A 19569-nucleotide genomic window follows, 5' to 3' on the forward strand; every position below is an offset into this window, starting at 1 on the left:
GCACCCAAAGCACAGGCACAACACCCCCACCCTATACATATGAAACCCTCCCAGCCCCTGGTGTTCCTAAAACAAATATCTAGGACATGCAAACGCTTATAAATGCTTATGGCCTGGTAGTGATAGTTATTCGAGCACTACATGTTTAGAGCTGAATAATTTATGTATCCTTAATAAGCAACATCACATGAACCCGGTTTGATAGATTGCAGCAGGGATAATAGCATCGAGTCAGCATACCAGAGCACCGGAAACGAGGTGATTTTAGTCAAAAAGTTTTGATAAAAGTTATATTTATTTATTTATTTGTTACACAGCGGTCTTAGTAGTAAATATGTTATCACGGTATTATAATATATACAGTTTAATTATATAGAGCATGTGTGCTTTAGTGTAGTACCCTAATTTCGTCGCATATCAGGTTTTAGTCACCTTTCAAGCCCTGCCATACGCTGACCCGCAGGTGCACACTACGCATGCGCCTTTAAAAACTCTTTAAATACCCCAAGTCATCTGCCACAACAAAACATTCCGCTGTCAGCCCATTCACGGCTGTGCAATAGTAGTTACTGGCGCATAAGAGGCCCCGGCAGAGACAGGCAAATATTTACTTTCATATCTGCGTCTCTGCTAGTAACCTCAATCGAGAACCTGTCTGAGTATTAACGAAATTGACCCTGAGTCGTAAAAGGCTGTGCAGGGTGAAGTCGGAGACGGACAGGAGAAAAAAAACCAAAAAAACAAAGATGGCTGTGTAGCTAGAGAGACAAGTCCCAACGGAACTGTCTCCAGCAGCAGCTTTAATCACCGACACGTCCCGTGAGTCCCGCGGACAGTCAGCCGGTACCGACGCAGGGAGCAGCCGAGCCGGGCCCGCTGGTGTTGTAAGCCGCTGTCATTGCGAGTAACGGCGTCGAGAGAGGGCACCAACAGCTGAGAGAGCCGGGGTTGTTTTTGTTCTGCCTGGGCAGAGGGAGAGGACTGCTGTGTTTTTGTCAACGTAGCTAGCCGCATAGTCTGCTAGCCTCACTGTAAGTCACCAAAAAAAAAAAAAAAAAAGTCGACATTTCTTTTATCAGATAGCCGTGATTACATTGTGCACATGCTCTCGTTATTACTCATTAATTGGCGGTTTAAGATCCAAGTTTGTGAATGTAGGGTGGCGTTAACAATAAGTTAGCCCGCATTCCTTCCTGACTGCCGAAGCGCTAGCCTAGCTCACGTTAGCTTGCTGTCAGCTGACCGTTAGCTTGACAGGTGGTAAGCTAACCTCGAGCTAACCTGCAGGTATTTCGGGCTCAGCCTGGTCGCGGCAGGTACATAACAGGCTTTTCAAGAAAGCCACCGTCATGTCTTCACTGGAAGAGCGAGACGTAGGCGTTGCGGCCGCCCCTGGCTCCTCCTCGGCCGGCCTAGGGGTCGGGGCCGTGGGGGTAGCTGTGGAGGCTGTCGCTGGGGTCGCAGCCATGCAAGAGGAGGTCGCGATACGTCGAGAAGGGCCCGAGCCAGACCCAGACGAGCCACCCAAGAAGAGGGTGAAATTACCCGAGGGAGAGGCAGGGAAGCTGGAGGAGAGACTGTACTCAGTGCTGTGCTGCACCGTGTGCCTAGACTTGCCCAAGGCGTCTGTATATCAGGTAAACATGTTGTCAATCACAAATCTGACCCCCTCCACAACCCCACAACCCTAAACAAACATCAGCACACTAGCTCAACCTCATAATAGAAGCTCCCCATGTGTCCCCAACCCTCAATCCCCACTGTCAACCTGTTGAATGTGTTGGCCAGCTCCATTTATTTTTAGTGATACTGGATCCGACAAAGGCCCCAAGTGTCAACAGCAGATTGAGCCATAAGGCCAAGAGACCAGACACAACCAGGCCAGGTGGTCAGCTGTGCTGGCTCAAGTTTATAACATAATACTGTGAATTATCCTCAGAGAGAGAAAGAGAGAAACAGAAAAACTACACCCCCAACCCCTCATAAGACTCCCAAAACCTAAATTGTCCTTTCCTTGACCTTTACCCCAGCTTTCTACAAAATGACCCCAAACTGCTCTTGTCAATGTCAAAGGAGCACATTTGCTAAGTCAGTCATTGTCCAGCTAGTCCTCTGCATTTATATGCCTGACTGCACAGTGTTAATCTTTAACATTTATTGGTAATATAAACACAACCCTATGTTCTTTCCATACATAATATTCTGCACATGCATCCAGATGTATTGAGTTAGGTTTGTTAAGCCCAGTTTCACACAGAAAATAACATCATTTATGTAAAAAAAAAAAAAAAAAGGTTTTCAGTATAGTTTCTTCATTGAGTTATAATCTGTCAGATATTTCGCAGACAGCCTGTTCAGCAGATTTAGCCAATTCAGTATTACAACTTAACCAAAATTATAAATAACCAAACATTTAAGCAAACGTGTTGAATGGTTTTACACTAAATTATTTGTTGTAATATGAATATAAATTAAACTGGCCACTCTTTCATATTTATAAGTTGTTCCAGTTTATTATTTAAATAAACCCATGTAACATATGATCTGTTATTTCATTAATATTTGACACATTTAAGTCAATATTTATTCTCTAGGTCTCTTCCTGTTTAACAACATCACTAGATAATTTATCGCTTTCCTCAGACCTTCTGATTGACCCATCAGCATCTATTTTTTTGTCCTACTAGTGTACCAATGGACACCTGATGTGCGCTGGCTGTTTTATCCACCTTCTGGCTGATTCTCGTCTGAAGGAGGAACAGGCCACATGTCCCAACTGCAGGTAAACCAGCAAACAAAATACCAGTGTGGATCCAGATTTTGGTGACCGGTAAGTTAAGCTTAAGGGTGACATAAATTAAACGTGACACATGAAAGAAACGCAAACGGGTATGTAACATCGCATTTGCAGGGAGATGATCAAACAAACATATAATATATACGAGGATCAAAAGAATTTGGATTTATAATATTTTAAAAAGAAAACATATAGATGTTAATAATTGCTGTATGTGTGACAATGTTCATGCAAAGTTTAGTGCCACCTGTGTACCCACCTATTATGGAGCTACAATCATTATAGTGAGAAGAAGTTGCTGGAGTAGATCTAAATGTTTAGAAGGCATACTAAACAAAACTATAACCAGCGACATTTGCCGCTTAATATTTTATATTTCATCTTTTGCTTGTTAGTACTGGGCCTCTTGTAAGAGAAACATTCTCATGGTTGAAGTTTTAATTAGGCTTATTGAAGCATGTTTGTCTGACATCTGAAGTTTTGCACAAACACAAAAACACCTTAATTAGTTTTACTCAGCCTCATAATACACTTGGCAACAAAAGGCATAGTACTCAGTGGCTCTTGGCTTTACTTTGTGTCAGTATATTTTACATACCTCAAATCTTAAATATACCCCTGCCCTGAGGTGTGATTTATGCTTTTTCTCCCTGTTTGTGTAGGTGTGAGATCAGCAAGAACCTGTGCTGCAGGAACCTCGCGGTGGAGAAGGCTGTCAGTGAGCTGCCGACAGATTGTACCTTCTGCCTAAAACAGTTCCCCCGCTCCAGCTTAGAGAGACACCAGAAAGAGGAGTGCCAAGACAGGTACACACACACACAAACACACACACACATACATACACAGAATGACAGTTTTTCCAAGTTTTGCAGCACTTGTAGCCAGAGAAAGTGAGAAATGAGTTCCAGCCACTTTTCTTACAAAAGGCCCCAAAAGCATCAAATGAAGTGGGCTCAGGAGAGTAAACATACGGACATGTGACAGTAGCATGATAGTGTGTGTGTGTGTGTGTGTGTGTGTGTGTGTGTGTGTTGATGCGCTGCAGGATCACGCGGGGTTAATGTGGTGAAGCAGCTACTCCAGAGGAGAAAAACCACTAACATGATTACAGACTGCGCATTATCTTGTATGTGATACTCATGGCCCGTCATGAAGTCCTATGGGGTTGTTGCTATAGCGATAGGTGACCCTGCTTAGAATACTGGTATCTGTGCGAGTGTTGCTATGACGACTGCCGTTTCGCCAGGTGTTATTTTTTGTTGTTTTTTTTTTCTTTCCCCTGGTCAGGTCAGACAGAAAATGACGGCGGTCTCCCGCGAGGAGGCGCTGACGTTGGCTCGTACTCTCGGGGCCGTTTGCTCATTAAGATATGAGGTTTAATACGGCATAATTACAGTGCATGATTACAGGTGTTTTTGTTGGGAATCCTATTTAAATGTCCACGTAGGCCAAAACTTTCCAGTCAGAAGGTTGACTTATGTAAGCATGGCTTCAATTAGCCGTGCCTCGCTGCAGAGACTAACTAGTACCTTTCACATTACTAATAGCACGTGTTGACATGTTCTCGCTGAAAAGCATAATAAAGGATGTAGCTAATATGAATACATGCATTTATTCCTTGTGGTTGGGTCTCATCTTTAGTGCAGCATTAATTTTCTTTAGTTCCCAGCGCACGTTAATTAATACCTTTGGTGACTGTAACGTCCAACTACACGTGTCACGCATTCTTCACAAAGCACCTGTGGAAAGGATGTCGTTTATGTACACCCACACGTTTGCTTCCTTTGCGCTCAGCTCTTTCCCCACCATTATCTTGCCAGGGTGACACAGTGTAAGTACAAGAGGATCGGCTGCCCGTGGCAGGGTCCTTTTCATGAGCTACCAGCACACGAGAGTGAGTGCTCGCACCCCACGAAGACTGGAACAGAACTCATGGGAATACTGGGAGAGATGGACCAGAGCCACCGCAGAGACATGCAGCTGTACAACAGCATCTTCAGCCTGCTGTGTTATGAGAAGATTGGGTTTACAGGTACCTCCCCCCTCCAAATAAATAAATAAATAAAAATAAAAAAGAGGATAAATTTGTTTGGTGATATCTGTGCCTGTAATTCAGTTTTTGTAATGTTTCCCTCCTCGTCACAGCCTTTCTCCTCCTTTCTAATTCATGCTGCATTTGTGTATCCACCCAGAGGTGCAGTTCAGGCCGTACCGCACTGATGACTTCATCACTCGTCTGTACTATGAAACACCGCGCTTCACTGTCCTCAACCAGACGTGGGTGCTGAAGGCCCGCGTGAACGACTCCGAGCGCAACCCCAACCTCTCCTGCAAGCGCACCCTCTCCTTCCAGCTCATCCTCAAGAGCAAGGTACACTCGCTACCCACTTACTTTATTTTTAGGTTTCTTCACGCTTGCTGGATTTCACTCTTTGCCTGATGTGGTTTGAATGGAGAGGTTTGGAGACACTTAAGGTCCTGGAACTGACTTTACAGACAGATAATCAACTCTGTTACCGTGACTCTAACGTGACTCTTTTACCGTTTGTGCAAGAGACAAATTTCAAACGGTTTTGGAAAGAAGAGAAGACGAGCTTAAGGGGATATTTGGTTTATCATGGTAGAACAAAGTATTCTCAAGGTACTTCTGTTTGAACACAGATGTTACCATGTGCGCTTCACATTACTGAAACTCGTCAACCATTTTGGGCTACACAGAAAATTCAAATGGTTTCTGAAAGATGAGAGCTATTTTGTAATTTTATAGCCAAAATTACAGAGCCAAGAAAAGAGCGTTATGGGTTTAGGCAGATTGGTTGTACACACAATGACCTCATTATTTAAAACTTTAAGGGAAGTCTACATTTATTTAGTTTTAAAAGACTTTTGGTTAGAAGAGACAAACCAAAAGGTTAGAAATAAGGCAGGTTAACAACCCCAAGACCCCTGTTCAAATGCACAGAGAAGCTGCTGTGACTTCAGTGTCAGCGGTCAGTGGGATTGCATGTATACAGTCTCATAAAATAAGGCTTAAAAAATGGCTTTTTTTCCTCCCCTGCTATAGGTTGGAGTTCTACTACACATGTGCACATTTTCACAGCATTATGGCTGCCTTTACAGTTACAGTGAGACATGCCTGAACGGCCAAGAGTGTTTTTATGTGTGATTTTTTTTATATTTTCTCTTTTTTGTGAAAAAAGCAGCAATATCTAAAATTACCACCAGTTATTGCATTATGAGGGCGAGGAATTCAGTTATGGAAAAGAAAATTTGAGGTAATAGAAGAGCCCATGGGCATTTCTGATGATAAATGTATATGTCAGCGATACTTTGAAGTTGCTTATTCTCGCCAACCGACTGATCAAAGTTCAGAGATTTTCAGATGAGTTTTCACTGAGATATTTAGAGCTCACGAGCTGGAGCCGGCCCCCTGCTTTAACCTGGATGTGTCTCCACAGGTGAACTCGGTCCTGGAGTGCTCCTTCCTCCTGCTGAAGGGCCCCTACGACGACGTGTGGATCAAGCCGGTTATCCACCACCACTCCTTCAGCAACGACACCAACGAGACCGACTACGTCCCGCTGCCCATCTCCGACTCGGTGGAGTGCAACAAACTGCTGGCCGCCAAAAACATCAACCTGCGCCTGTTCATCTTCCAAGTCCAAAAATAAAGAGGAGCGAGAGACGGAGGAGGAAGATGGAGCAGGGGGTGGGGTGGGGGTGAGGGGTCAGAGAGAGGATGTGATGATTAAAGAGAGACACCGCAGAACCATTGATACCTCTTAACACAAAAACAAATACATGAACACACACCTTCACACAGGGTACACGCTTCTATACACACACACACACACACACACACACACACACACACACACACACACACCACTAATTACACATACCTCCTTTTTGCTTTTAAAAGATAGTGAGACCCCTTGCCCGGGAAAGCTGTGAGTTGCTATAGAGATGGGTGGGCATTGATATGAGATTGTGATGGCGGGGGTGGAGCCTGCGAAGGCATGGGTGGGGATGTCGGCAGCAGTGGAGGAGCGGGAGAGGGCGGGGGGAAGTTCCCAAATGGTTGGTGTGTACCTGTGGTTCGTGAATGACCTTTCAATTCCTGACACCCACAGCCAAAGGTAGCACACACACCAACCAAAACAGGTGTGGCTGTTGTGTGCGCATGTGTGTGTGTGTGCGTGGGTGAGAGGGAAACAGAGTTGCGTGGCGGGGACCCCGGAACGCAGCCTCAACTCTGCTCACCTGTTCAGGTTTCCCAAAGACGCGTGATAATGTGAAAACAGAGCGATCGACTCTGCTGAGCTGGAGCACGTGAAGGAGTGTGTGTGTTAATCTGTGTTGTCCTTTCTCCTCCCTCTACACACTGTACGCCCGAGTTTCCCCGTGAAGCTCATCATCCCACCTCCACCGCCCCCCCGGTCTGCATTTCATCAAGAGGAGAGACGGCCTGGCTGCGTGCATGTGTTTTAGTTCTTCGACTTATTCCTGCAGCTGGGGGTTATATTCAACCTTCAACACTAATACCATTTTTATTTTCTCTTAACCCCGAGTATTTAAGTACCTGTGAACTTTTTCTTTCTTTAGTCGGGTTTTAGCGTGTGAACGGCCACCTGTGTAGTGCATACATGAGTGAGTGAGTGAGTGTAAACAGATCCAAACTGTGAGATTCTTTGCAAACTTGTCTCCAGGTGAGCAGTATAAGCTTAGAGGACATTACTAGCATGGCTGGACTACCACAAGACCTTCAAAGCCCCCCCCCTCCAAAAGAAAGTACCCCTAGGGGTTCACAGTGTGTCAGTTAATTTTTGGTCAATTATCGTCTTTATTTGTTATTTGCATCTCTAAAATGAAATGTTAACTAGCAGATGGATTATCACAGGATCAGTGTAGTTCTGACACTTTGTTTTAGCTCATTGTGCATTTCTGGAGATTTTGTTTGTCTTAAGTTAACTCGTTGTTTTTGTTGTTTTTGTGTGTTTATGGTATAAATCAGGTGAACCTTTGCATTTTAACTAGATCACACTGGGTTTCATTAAATTACCGCAAACTGACTGACACACAGGAACTTCTAGGGACAGTATATAAGTGTGTGCTGGGATTCAGCAGGAGCATGACTGAGTTCCTGTTGTCTCGACACCCCCCACCCCCCCTCACCCGATCCCCTCCTCGCACCCCGAATCTGTGCGGCAGGGCTAGCCTCAGAGAGTCTCAGGGCGATCAGGACTTCTTCATTCATCTGCTCAGAGATCCGCAGCCGTCTCAAGAGGCTTTTTCTGAAGGTCAGACTTCAGGTGGTGATGGATGGTGTGTGTGCGTGTTTGTGTGTGTGTGTGTGTGTGTGTGGAGAGAGGTGGTGTTTTACCTAACAATGGTGACATATTAGTGTTAGACTTACTTGAAGGAAAACGAAGCGACGTTACTTAAGTAGATTCTACTGTAAAGCAGATAGATCTCTCTCCTCCTGACCTCTACTTCCTGTATTTCTGTGTTTTAATGCTTTGTCTCTATGCCAGTGGACTCACTCATCTCACTATGGCTGTACATGTGCCTTTTATTAAAGATCATGGAACCTGCTTCTGCGTGTCTGAATGTTGGGGGCAAAAAAATAGGCCCAGCTCGGCGAAGGCGTCAGCCCGTATAAATTATGCATTCAGCACCGCAGAGATGAAAGCTAAATTTAATTTTAAGGCCCGGTGTGGATGATGGATATGTTTCATTGAATTTGAAAGGGGGGGGGGGGGATATGAATAACTTTTAGTACAAAATGGCTTGTTCAGCTCCTGAACAATAACACATTGGCAGTTATTGCCTGCATGAAAGTGGCTACATCACAGCGAGATGTCAGCTGTCTGAAGACTTAAAAAGAGAGGAGTGCTGTGTGTCTGTGAAAGCTAGTTTGATTTCTGGGCTGTAATTAGTTGGGTTCTGATTTGTTTATTTGACTTGATGCTGCAGGAAAAGCACGGGTGTAAAAATAATAAACGACAGCTGAATCCCATTTAGCTGCTTCACATTCAGGGCACTGCTGCTGTGCCACTGATTTACTGGGACACTAGAATAGAGCTGAGCGGCTCTTGCTGCGACTATTTACAAAGCTGAAATTACTAGTCGTCCGTTTTATTATTTAATTAACAATCTGTATTTGTTTTTGATAATTTTGCTGTTTTCCCACATTCTGAAATGATAACATTTGTCTTCTGTGATTAAGGTAAAAACAAACACTATTCTCTTTTTTATTGCACAGGTTTCTAAGAGTCAGCTGTTGTAAGGCCTGAATAGACAGAATTTACTGTTGAAGATGTGTAATGAGGGTATTTAAACAGGAGGGGGCGCCTCAGTCTTACACTGGGAATCCTTCATTTGCTTCATAGCTGTGAAAAATGGTATTGGTATAATTTGCGCCCTGTAAGCTCGCTCTTCTGTTACTGCATGAGCATTTTAGTCTCCTAGTAACACCAGTGCTCTCTTAATCTAAAAGCCAATATCCTGATGGATCATACCAATCAATATGCTTTATGTAAATCCTTTACTTTCTTGCCATCAATCTTTTATTTCAAAACTCTGGGCTTTTCCACAGCGCACAGATCAAGACTGTTTATGTCCTGGGTGTGTGGTACGTTTGGCTCTCCTCCTACAGTGAGCTTTATTTCCTGGTGTCTCGTCTCATCTCAGCTCCATCTAATGCCATTAGCATGATCATCATCATCATCATCATCGAGTTCAGAGGAAACAGAGAGTCAGGATGATATAGAAATGTGACCTCATCAGTCCAGCCACAGCACTTTATTCTCTTCACACAGTGCATTTGCTTAAAACACAATATATATAATTTAATATCAATATAAAACTCCATTTGTGTATATAAATTATGCATTCAATACAGCAGCTCTTATATATACTTTTAAGCTTTGGTACAGTGGAACATTTATCTCTGTGTGTGCATGTGTGTGTGTGTACAGCATATCCAGGGGGCATCAGCAGGAAAGGGGGGGCAGGGGGTTGAAAAAAGGTGTTTGTGTGTTAACCATGTGTGCGTGCGAGCTAGTTCACGCATTGACTAAAGTATCATTGCTCAATCAGTACTGTGCACTCCAGGCCGGCGTGCTGAGGTTAGCGCAGGTAGAAGGGTGGCAGCCGCTGAGGTGGGAGGGCTGGGGCACCACGCAGCAGTAACCAGTCTCCCCACCTACCCCGGTCACAGCTTTACTTTGGGGAAAGGACACCGGAACGCCTCCCTGCAGAGAGACAGGGAGAGAAAGAAGCAAAGTTGGTGCTGGGAACAGCTACAAGAAGCATTTAGTGAGAGGGTTTCTTCTCTGGGCTCAAGCAGCTTCAGACTGATGCCCAATGAGACCTTTTGGGTGTTTACCTGAACCATGCTACACTGATGGGAGGCAACCGGTGAGTAGGTGCCCAGTACAGCCTGGGGCTGGGTGTGGGAAGACTGCTGCACCCTCACAGCAGGGGCATAACCTCCTAGAGACACACACACACACATATATAAAAAAAAGAAGAACATTATTAATGATATGATACTGGGATTAATGAAAGAAATTAACCACATAAGACCATTATAAATATTTAAGAACACGTCAGAGGAGATGCAAGATCTGGTTTGAGGCTTCGATACTGCTTTAAGAAACCATAAAAATACACATAGAACCATAATTAGTCTTGAATGTGTAGATCAGTGGTTCTTAGAATGTGGTCATTATAAAGAAATTAAGCTGACTGAATATGACTTTCATGGAAAACAAGAGTTTTATTATAGTGAGTGGAGCTATATCCTCTATTTGACACTCATTCATTATTCTGTTTTCTCGTTTTGAGAAGAGCAAATTAAAAATAATATCTAATTTGTTCCACAGTTTTATCTGTGGTAAATTTGGTGGGATGCAGTTTATTCCACTTGGCGCTGCTTGGGAAATTACACTTGCATCTTCTCCATCCTTCATTCAGTCCGGCTGATGGAGTCATTTAAATTTCCTGCCAACTTTATGCAATAATTTATTTCGTAAATTGCCGCAGATGACGGAACTGAATTGTGTCTTCTCGCTCTTTGTCACTGTGATGAATAGAAGCAGCAGGAAAAGAGACCGGTTCACTGTGAGACCCTCAGACTACATCTCTGACAGTGTAACGGCCCCCTCCTCTACTGCCACAGCTTGTTTTCTCTGTGTGTGTCTCTCTCTCACACAGACACACACACACATACGCAGGCAGAATGTACCTGTTGGCTGAACAGCTTGGCTGTGGACTTGCTGAGTGGGTGAGGCAGGCCTGCATCCATGCTGAGTTGAGGTAGGGTAAAAATACACAGGCACCTATAGGACATTTATAAAACTAGCTTTATTCAGTGTAGGATGGTCTGTAATTATTCCTTTAAAATGTCCATATTTACCTAAGAAGACACCTGAGATATAAAGCGCTGGTGTATCCTTACCTGAGGTGAGGGCTGGCAGTAGCTGGCAGGGTTGGGAGGAGGAGGAGGAGGATGAAGGGGAGGCGCTGCATAGATGTAACCCTGACTGGAAGGGTAGAGGGGCGGGGCTTCACCCGCTGACTGACAGCTCACATGAGCAAACTGTGAGGAGATCTCTTCAATCTGTAGGTCAAAAGAAAGGAGGTCAATGCGCACAATACTTCAAACGCACAGCAGTGGAGGCGCCGCGCTGCGATACATACTGTAGAGTATGGCTGTGGGGGGGTGACAGGTAACATCTGTGGAGCTGTGTAAGAGACAGACGAGTACTGAAGCACCTGAGAGGGACACACATATGGAGACAGAGATAAAGGCACAAACAGTGGCATGTGCGTGAGTGTCAGCAAGACTGTGTCTTCCATGTAAAGCACATCTTGCTGTGTGTGTGTGCATGTGTGTGTATGTGTGCTACCTGCTGCTGTGGCTGCTGAGGGGGGGAGCCCTGCAGCTGAGTCTGGCTCCTGATTGGCTGCTGATTGTCTGGAGGGTTGTACACAACCGGGGTTCCATCAGGGTTGAGGAAAGGCTGCCCTGAGAGGTCAAAGGTTGGGTATGAAAATGTGCTTGTCTTCTTTAAAGTACTACCTCTGTGTGTGTGTGTGTGTGTGTGTGTGTGTGTGTGTGTGTGTGTGTGTGTGTGTGTGTGTGTGTGTGTGTGTGTGTGTGTGTGTGTGTGTGTGTGCGCGTGCGTGCATGTACCAGTATGTGGGTTCACTAAAATGCTTCCCGGCGGGATCCCATTCTCAGTAATGTAGCTGGGTGCCTGCTCCTCCATGATGGGAGGAGAAGAGTGAGGACAAGTGGGTGGCAGTCTGTACAGAGAGATGGAGCCTGGGAGCGTTTGAAAGATGAGAGGAGGGAGTTTTATTATAACACCACTTAACAGATACCACATTTCCACACCCCACCTGTCTGTGCTACAGACATAGCGCATGGCCCCTCGGCGCTGTCTCAGTGACGTTTTGTTCTTCCTGAAGATGTGAAGAAGGCTGGAGGTGTTGTGTGAAAATTTACAGCTATGGTGTGCGAGCGCTCATGGACCGAGTTAAAATTTTTCTCACCACAACTTCCACCGCTTTTCGTTAATTAGATGCAACCGCTAATTTATAAACAGCGATTTTTCCCAAGTGCGGCGATGGCGCTGATGTCTGCGCACGCAAACTCGAGCGCTCAGGTGCGGATGAACCGAAACGTCTCACCCTTTGATGAGTGAATTTACACCTTGAACGTGTGACACAGGATGTGTCACAAAGTCATTAAATGTTACGCTGAGACGAAGTTTAAAAAAAAAAAAAAAGACGCACCTGCACCTCGTGCGTCCCAGCCGTTGTTAGCAGGTTGGCGAGTCTTCTGGGCGGCACTCGTCCATTGGTAGGAGGAATCTGACTCTGTGCTGCTCCAAGGTCGGGGGTCGTTGCTATAGCGACAGTCAGTCTCTGTGCTGCTCTGCCTGCTGCTGCCTGTCCAGCTGGAGCCTGAGCTGTCACGGCTCCCCCTGTGAGGCACATCCAGAATTATCCTACTGCCTTTATTACCGCATGAGAGGTGCGCCATTAAAAAGCCACCGAAATTATCTTGAAAACCTTTCGTTTGTACCAAGATTCCTAAACCCTGAATCCCACAAACTCATGAAATAAAATCTGGGTCTTATTCCTGTTTCTGCTGAAAAGCTGTGTGCCAGCCAGGCTGACCAAATTAAGATGATAAATGACCGTGCATCTGTGCCGACGAAGCTCTACCTGAAGAGTCTCCTCCGGGCCTCAGCATCTGGATAGTACTCGTCCACATGCCTGCACGCACGCACGCACGCACACACACACACACACACACACACACACACACACACACACACACACACACACACACACACACACACACACACACACACACACACACACACACACACACACACACACATAAATGTTCTCATCTAAATATAAAAGCTGAAAGGCTGAAATGGAAAAATTGCACTGCAGGCAAGGTTACCTGGTTTCTGCATGGGCGCTCTCTGGGGTGCAGAACGGCTGTAAAAGTACGGCAGAGAAATTAGTGAAAATCCCTTTTGTGCCCGTGCCGCTGTGTCGGTTTTGTCCTCCTCGCTCTCTTTCTCTCACCTCTTTGTTGAAAATGCGCTCCCGTGCTCTTTGGTACTCCTCCTCTCTCTCCTCCACCGACTTGCTTTGCCTCTCTTGGAAAGGGTGGAGACGTTTCTGCTGCGAGGAAGGAAAGAGAGGCCAGGTGAAATCATCAATGGGATCAAAGTCAATTAGGATGGAAATTTCCCAAATGAGCTGCAATATAGGAGGTCAGACAGACCTGGTCATCTGAGCTGTTGTCTCTCTTTAGGATTGTTTTCCACTGCTGGATCTCCTCCGACTTGTCCTTATGCACCTTGTCCACAAAACGCTCCTCGGGTCTTTGACAAAAGAAGTCAGGACTGCTGTTAAGTTTGCACTGAAAAGTGGCGAGCTACAGGAGAAATGCACATTGTGCTTGCTTACATGCGTGTGCTGCTGGTCCGGTTGATGATGACAGATTTGCCTGTCTGGTCTACGTTGTGCTCCATACCAAAGTAGGCCGCCACCCGATGGACCAGCATGCGGTGGTAGGATGACATGTGAGGGAATTTTTTAAAGGGACTGAGAGAGGGGAAAAACAAAAGGAGAGATACGGGAATAAGAGAGGAAGAGGGAAAGCGAGTGAGAAGGTGAAAGTGAAAGAGAAAAGAATAGACTTTAACATTCCAGCGCTATCATAACATATTCATCATATCAGGTCAAAAATTAAAAAAAAATATATATAAAAAAAATATATATATGTATATGCACTGTAGAGACAGAATTATAACATAATACCTGGATAGAGACACACTTAATCTTTAAAACATGATGGGGTTTTTTTTAAAGCTCAGTGAAGGTGTCCTTTACACAGACACACACACACCTATTGCTGGTGATGAAGTCAGTCATCTCCTGCTCCAGTTTAAGCAGCATCATGCGGTCCCTGGGGTTGCTGTTGAGGGTGTCGACGATAAACTGGTGCAGGTCTATGCCGGTGGAGTCGGTGTACTCCACACTGGACTCTGAGAGCGACACGGGCACAGGCAGGACGTGTTATAAGACAACAAACACAATCCGAAATTACACCGCAATATTAAACACCCCAGGAGAGTCACATGTAAATAGCGGCACGGAGTCCAATTTTATTACATTTTATTTGCTTCCTTCTTTTCTTTCTTTTATGAGTTATTTCAGAAAACACACACATACCTTTGGACAGTGAAGGTTTCTTTGGATCTGTGCTGCTCTTCTCCTGCTCTTCCTCCTTACAGGAAGTTCTCCTGTTGTCATGGCAGCTCGATGAGATGTTTGCGTCTGGAGATGCCTGAAAAAGAAAGAAAGAATACGTTGAGTGTGGTGGTGATGGTGATGAGGAGAAGGTGGGTGATTATGTGTGTGCGTGTGTTACCTGGGTTTCTTCAAATGGTGGGCAGTCCTCGCAGACAGCTTCAGCACGCACTAACTTTGGTTTAGCCTGAAACACACACAGACACACACACACACAAGCAATATTATGAATTCATAGAGTCCAATGCAATCAATATTTTAGAAAGAATGAATAATGTGAGGCAGAATTATTTTAGCTTACCTTGACTTTTTTCTTTGGTTGAACCTGGCTGCACTGTTTCTGCAAGTAAAGATACAATTTATTATAACAGCGTGAACGGGCATCGGTGGAGGGAACGCATAATTTTCAGTGGATCCACGCTTAGTGTTACTTACCTGCTGCTCGAGCTTCTTAAAGTCACTCTGACACTCCACGCCCTCCTTCTGATTGCACGGGGGCAACTGTGACGTAGGGGAGGGGCAGCTGACGACATCACATGACGTGACAACGGAGGGCTTTAGGAGGACATCTGTACTTGCTACAACTGCTTCAGTCATCCTTCTGAAAACAGAAAAAAAAAAAAAACAACTTCCACTCTGAGCCTGTTTACCCAGTGGGTGTTTGCATTTGTATATTTTACTGCTATTTAAAGATATTTTTGCCTGCATTTGCATGAGTTTCTGTTTGTGTGTTTGTGTGTGGGGGCACATTTTTCCTACCTATGTGGAGTTGTTTACTGTTGAGCCTCACAGGTGAATGATGAGGTCATATATCCCATGTTCCCACAGGGCAGCCAGAAACACAATTATCGTCTCCGCCTCTGCTCGCCTCCTCTACTGTTCTTCTCTCTCTCTGCCGGCACTTTACTGGAGAGGGGGAAATAGCCTGAAGAGTTCAAATAACACAGGAGGGGAGGAGAAAAAAAACGGTTAGTGGTCATTTAACAGCAGAAACTGCACTACACAGTTTGACGAACACACTCGGAGCATAAAGCTGCTGGAAATGACATCAAGAAGATCAAGTAGCTGAGCTTGTGTGTCTCTGCTTCCAAAATGTTCTCCTGGCGTCACAGTTAATCGCTGCCTAACACCAGCGAGCGGTTTACAGTAAACGCGCTCGTGTATCGGTGGCGGTAACGCGCAGGCCAGTGCTCGGATGCTGCATTCGCTGTGTGTATTTACGTGTGTGCGCGTGTCTGCGTTCGAGCCTGTCTGCGAGCTTTTCTTAGAAGCAGCAGCTGTGGAGAGTATCACCCGATCCGGCCCGCTCTGATATTCCTAGAATACCAAGCTGAGTCTCTGATCCCAGTGGTGAGAACATAGCTGAGACCAAAGAGATAGACAGACGGGCACGACGCAGTGGCATTCCTCCATCTTCTCCCAACGGGGCCGAATTCTGCTGTAAGACACAGCTCAAGGGGACACTTACTCCTGTAACACCCAGGACAGAATAACGAGCTCAGAGGATGCCGAGTCCCACAGCATGCTTATTTAACACCCGACTGGAGATGATGGCAGCCTTTTTTTGTTTAAAAAGAATAATAAAAAAAAAATCGTCTGTCAGTCCATGTGCAACCAAAGTGGTGTTTATGCTCCAGTGAAATGAAACACTGTACATGACAGCAAAAGAAAGGGAATTATTTTCAGTATGGCACACAGGAGACTCTAAACATGGTGTGTCTTGGTCTAACTTTTTACGTACTACTTAAAGAAGGTGAATCATAATTGACTGATGTGTAGTATTGATTATAGTTCCAAACATACTGATATGACCATCTGCTGATATTAGTTTTGATGTCTTAACACAAAGCTGGAAAAAAGCCGTTTCTCTGTCTTGGCGTTGTGATCCTAAGACAGAAGATGCATTTCAGAGACACACACACACACACACTCTCAAACGGGCATCATTTCGGAGACTCCCCAGCATGATGTTGGCGAGTTGCTGCTGAACTGTCCTTCAGCCAAAACAGACCAGCTTCATGAGCGCTGCCTGAGGCCGACCCTGACCTTGCACCTCGGAGAGGGGAGGGGCGGCGAGCAGTAAACGACAAACAATCAAAGATAAAGTGAGTATTAAATGAGAGGGAGCAAGCTGCTGTTATACCTCAACCAATGAGAGGAGAAATGGAAAGACGGAGCGGGGCTGGGGAAGGATATGCACTACAAGGAAAACAAGACGAATGGGAGGTGCGGGAAACAGGGGATGAAGAGAGATGAGGAAGCAGTCTGTGGAGACTTTAAAGGTGAAGAGGGGTGACGGGAGGCGATGGAGAGCGAGCGAGAAGAGTGAAGAATTAACGAGGGAGAGGCTCGCCGTGCAGTCTGTCTCCGAGCTTTTCAGCCGACGGCCGTGAAGAGAGGATTTGAGTGGAGCTACCAGTTTTTTTGCGCTGAGCACTGCAGAAAGTGGCCGGCCGCCCGGGGAGAAGGTGTGACACGATCATTAGCGTGTGACGGATGGCAGCGGGAGGCAGGGAGCGCCAGTACCCGCTACATCATCATCCATCTGCTGCTCTCCCCGAAGCCTCCAGCCTCGGAGCCACTTACTCACCAGGACACCTTTCTTCTCCAGCCAAAAGCTGCCTGGCTTATACACACTGAGACACAGGCGGACCAGGGGGAAAATGTCCAGAAACTACTTTAGATGGCCACTGTCAGCTAAAGCGGGTTATATTAAGTCCTCAAGCCTGATGCAGCCATGTTTGTAATTAAGGCCAATGAAGAGAAAGAGAGAGGGAAAAAATCTGCCTTTGAATAGCAGGGCTATAATTACCATGCATCGTTTAACACAGAGATCCACATCATTGCTTGTGTTCTCTTTACACTTGTAGACATTTATCTTTACATTTTAGCACCTCCGAGGAATTCATTCGCATCCCTCCATCTCAAGAAAACCTACAAAAACTAAAAAAAAAAATTAAAATCCTCACTGCCTCTGGCCACAGGAGCTGCTGCTGTTGTTTGTGTTTTGTCTCTAAAGGCTGCAGCTGAATCTAAAACAAGATTTCATATGTTTTCTCCCTGAGCCCGGGAGCTCATTAGGAAATGGCTCAGTGACAGACTGAAAATGAGAGAGCAAGTCTCTCTGGTGTTAAAACAATAACTGAGAAATTTCGAGGCAAACTCGCCGCTTTGTTCATCCATAATGTGTGCAGCCTCTGCCCCCACAAGCTCCTAATTGGGCTGTTTTTGTTTCCCCTCTTGCATAATATAAAGGTGCCTCTTTTTTTTGTTTAGACATACAGTATATATTCATTCCATCTTGCTTGCAGGTTTTTACTTCATCTCCTTGCTGCTGCACCCTCCACTTTAAGATAGTGAGAGATGCATAGGAAACTAGGCTACACATGTGAGATTTAGGTTACAGCACCTGGGCGGCCACAGCAGTCTTATCACTTAAGTGTCTTGCGGGTACAGCTGCACTGGTCTGCAGCTGAAGTCGAAGGAAAGGCGAGGAAAACACCTACTGTGCATACATGCAGATACAAACACACATACATGCAGCTCATCAGGGAGGAAAGGGCTGGCGATAGAGGGTTAAAACAAACATACACACACATTTAAAAAAAAAAAAAAAAAAAAAAGTAGGCTGCAAGAAACAGGTGTCATCTTCATGCACAACTTCGAAGCATCCTGTTGACCCACATAGCGGGACGGGCCGGTGTTTGATAGGGCATGTGCGGTCTACTTTCGGGTTGCGGCTCGCTCTCTCTCTCTGGGTCCTGGAAGCTAGAAAGCCGGTGGGAGCGTGTGTCGCATTAAGCTGACACACCGGGGCTATTTTTACACCAGGGGCAGGGAGTGGACCTCCTGCTCCGGGACTTCACCGTGCTGTCAGCGTGAATCGGAAGGAAGGCGGATGTAAAGCAGGAGGAATAATGTGGATGTTATAGAGGAGGGGCAACTTAAACTGACATTTGTACACTAAAAAACACACACGAGGAAATAAGAAATATTAATAAATTCGCGAATTTTCCTTTTTTAGAAAACAAAGGACCTCTTTACTAAAGTAATAATACGCATATTGAGTTGACTCAAGAGGCTTTTATCGGCGGTTATCAATCCGCGGTGTCGCTAACGGCTGATAGCGGCTGATAGCAGCGCCCCGGGGCGCAGTTAGCTTGTCAGATTACCGGTGTTAGCCGCTGTCAAAAAGGAGAGCCAAATTACAAAACAATGTTCAACCCAAGTCGATGAGTCGGTGTGATTAAAAAAAAAGTAAGTGATACGAAGAGGAAACGGAGGTGACATAACAGCATCAAAAGAGAGAGGAGCGTCACTGTCTGCCGGCGGAGTGACCGTTAATCGAGCTAACCGCGGAGACAGCGTCAGTTAGCTTACCGTGAGCCGGGCTGATGTCTTCGCTCCCTCCGCGGTGCTTCTGCCGGAGCAGCTTACAGACCGACAGACAGCCGTACACCCTGCGTCTGCTGATTGTGAGCTCCGTTGCTCCTCCTCCGCCTTTTGCCTGTCTCTGTCGGAGCAGAGGAGCTGGGAGGGATGAAGGGAGAGAGAGAGAGAGAGAGAGAGGAGGAGGGCCGACAGTTCTGAACCCTGAGCCACGCGCCCACACACACGCGCAAGGAATGCACAAGAGCCGGCCCTCCAGCAGCCCACTCATCTCCATCTCGGTCCCTGCGTCTCCCTCGCTGCAGGAGCGGCTGTTTCTCTTTTCAACTCGGCGCAGCCTCCTTTACAACTACCGCAATAATCACTAACTACACTTGAATTCTCTTCTATCGGAGCTAAAAATATGCCTCATGTACCCTGTTACCTCATGTAGCCTACTTTTGTTGAGTATTAGCCAGCGTTTTGGGCCAAGCTGCTCCATTACAGCAAGGGGAAAAAAGAGACTGTGCTTTTCATATAATTTATTTATAGTT

General features: G+C 45.7%; 2 protein-coding genes across 5 annotated transcripts; one reads left to right on the forward strand and one right to left on the reverse strand.

The window, feature by feature from the left end:
* The first annotated feature begins 514 nt into the window (after positions 1-514).
* Positions 515-8391, forward strand: cyhr1 (cysteine/histidine-rich 1). 3 transcript variants are annotated; one of them, XM_031729308.2, is made up of 7 exons: positions 515-1031; positions 1288-1637; positions 2688-2782; positions 3460-3603; positions 4618-4829; positions 4990-5168; positions 6256-6468. In XM_031729308.2, the coding sequence occupies exons 2-7, from the start codon at positions 1350-1352 to the stop codon at positions 6466-6468; spliced, it is 1131 nt and encodes a 376-aa protein (XP_031585168.1). In that variant the 5' UTR covers positions 515-1031; positions 1288-1349. The 3 variants fall into 3 exon arrangements, with proteins under 3 accessions (XP_031585168.1, XP_039461757.1, XP_039461758.1); XM_039605823.1 differs by having other exon boundaries at positions 1303-1637; XM_039605824.1 differs by having other exon boundaries at positions 517-1637; positions 6256-8391.
* A 1170-nt stretch (positions 8392-9561) lies between these two features.
* arpp21 (cAMP-regulated phosphoprotein, 21) lies at positions 9562-19265 on the reverse strand. Of its 2 annotated transcripts, none has more exons than XM_031729310.2 (20): positions 19028-19265; positions 15407-15572; positions 15083-15248; positions 14949-14987; positions 14769-14834; positions 14570-14684; positions 14244-14382; positions 13802-13939; positions 13617-13716; positions 13415-13510; positions 13287-13324; positions 13040-13090; positions 12605-12795; positions 12000-12131; positions 11713-11831; positions 11504-11578; positions 11262-11423; positions 11049-11142; positions 10188-10294; positions 9562-10053 (listed from the first exon to the last, which is right to left on the reverse strand). In XM_031729310.2, the coding sequence occupies exons 3-20, from the start codon at positions 15242-15244 to the stop codon at positions 9895-9897; spliced, it is 1983 nt and encodes a 660-aa protein (XP_031585170.1). In that variant the 5' UTR covers positions 15245-15248; positions 15407-15572; positions 19028-19265; the 3' UTR covers positions 9562-9894. The 2 variants fall into 2 exon arrangements, with proteins under 2 accessions (XP_031585170.1, XP_031585169.1); XM_031729309.2 differs by having other exon boundaries at positions 13415-13513.
* Between the last annotated feature and the right edge of the window lie 304 nt (positions 19266-19569).

This window comes from Oreochromis aureus, linkage group 22 (assembly GCF_013358895.1).
Source record: "Oreochromis aureus strain Israel breed Guangdong linkage group 22, ZZ_aureus, whole genome shotgun sequence".
NCBI lineage: Eukaryota > Metazoa > Chordata > Actinopteri > Cichliformes > Cichlidae > Oreochromis > Oreochromis aureus.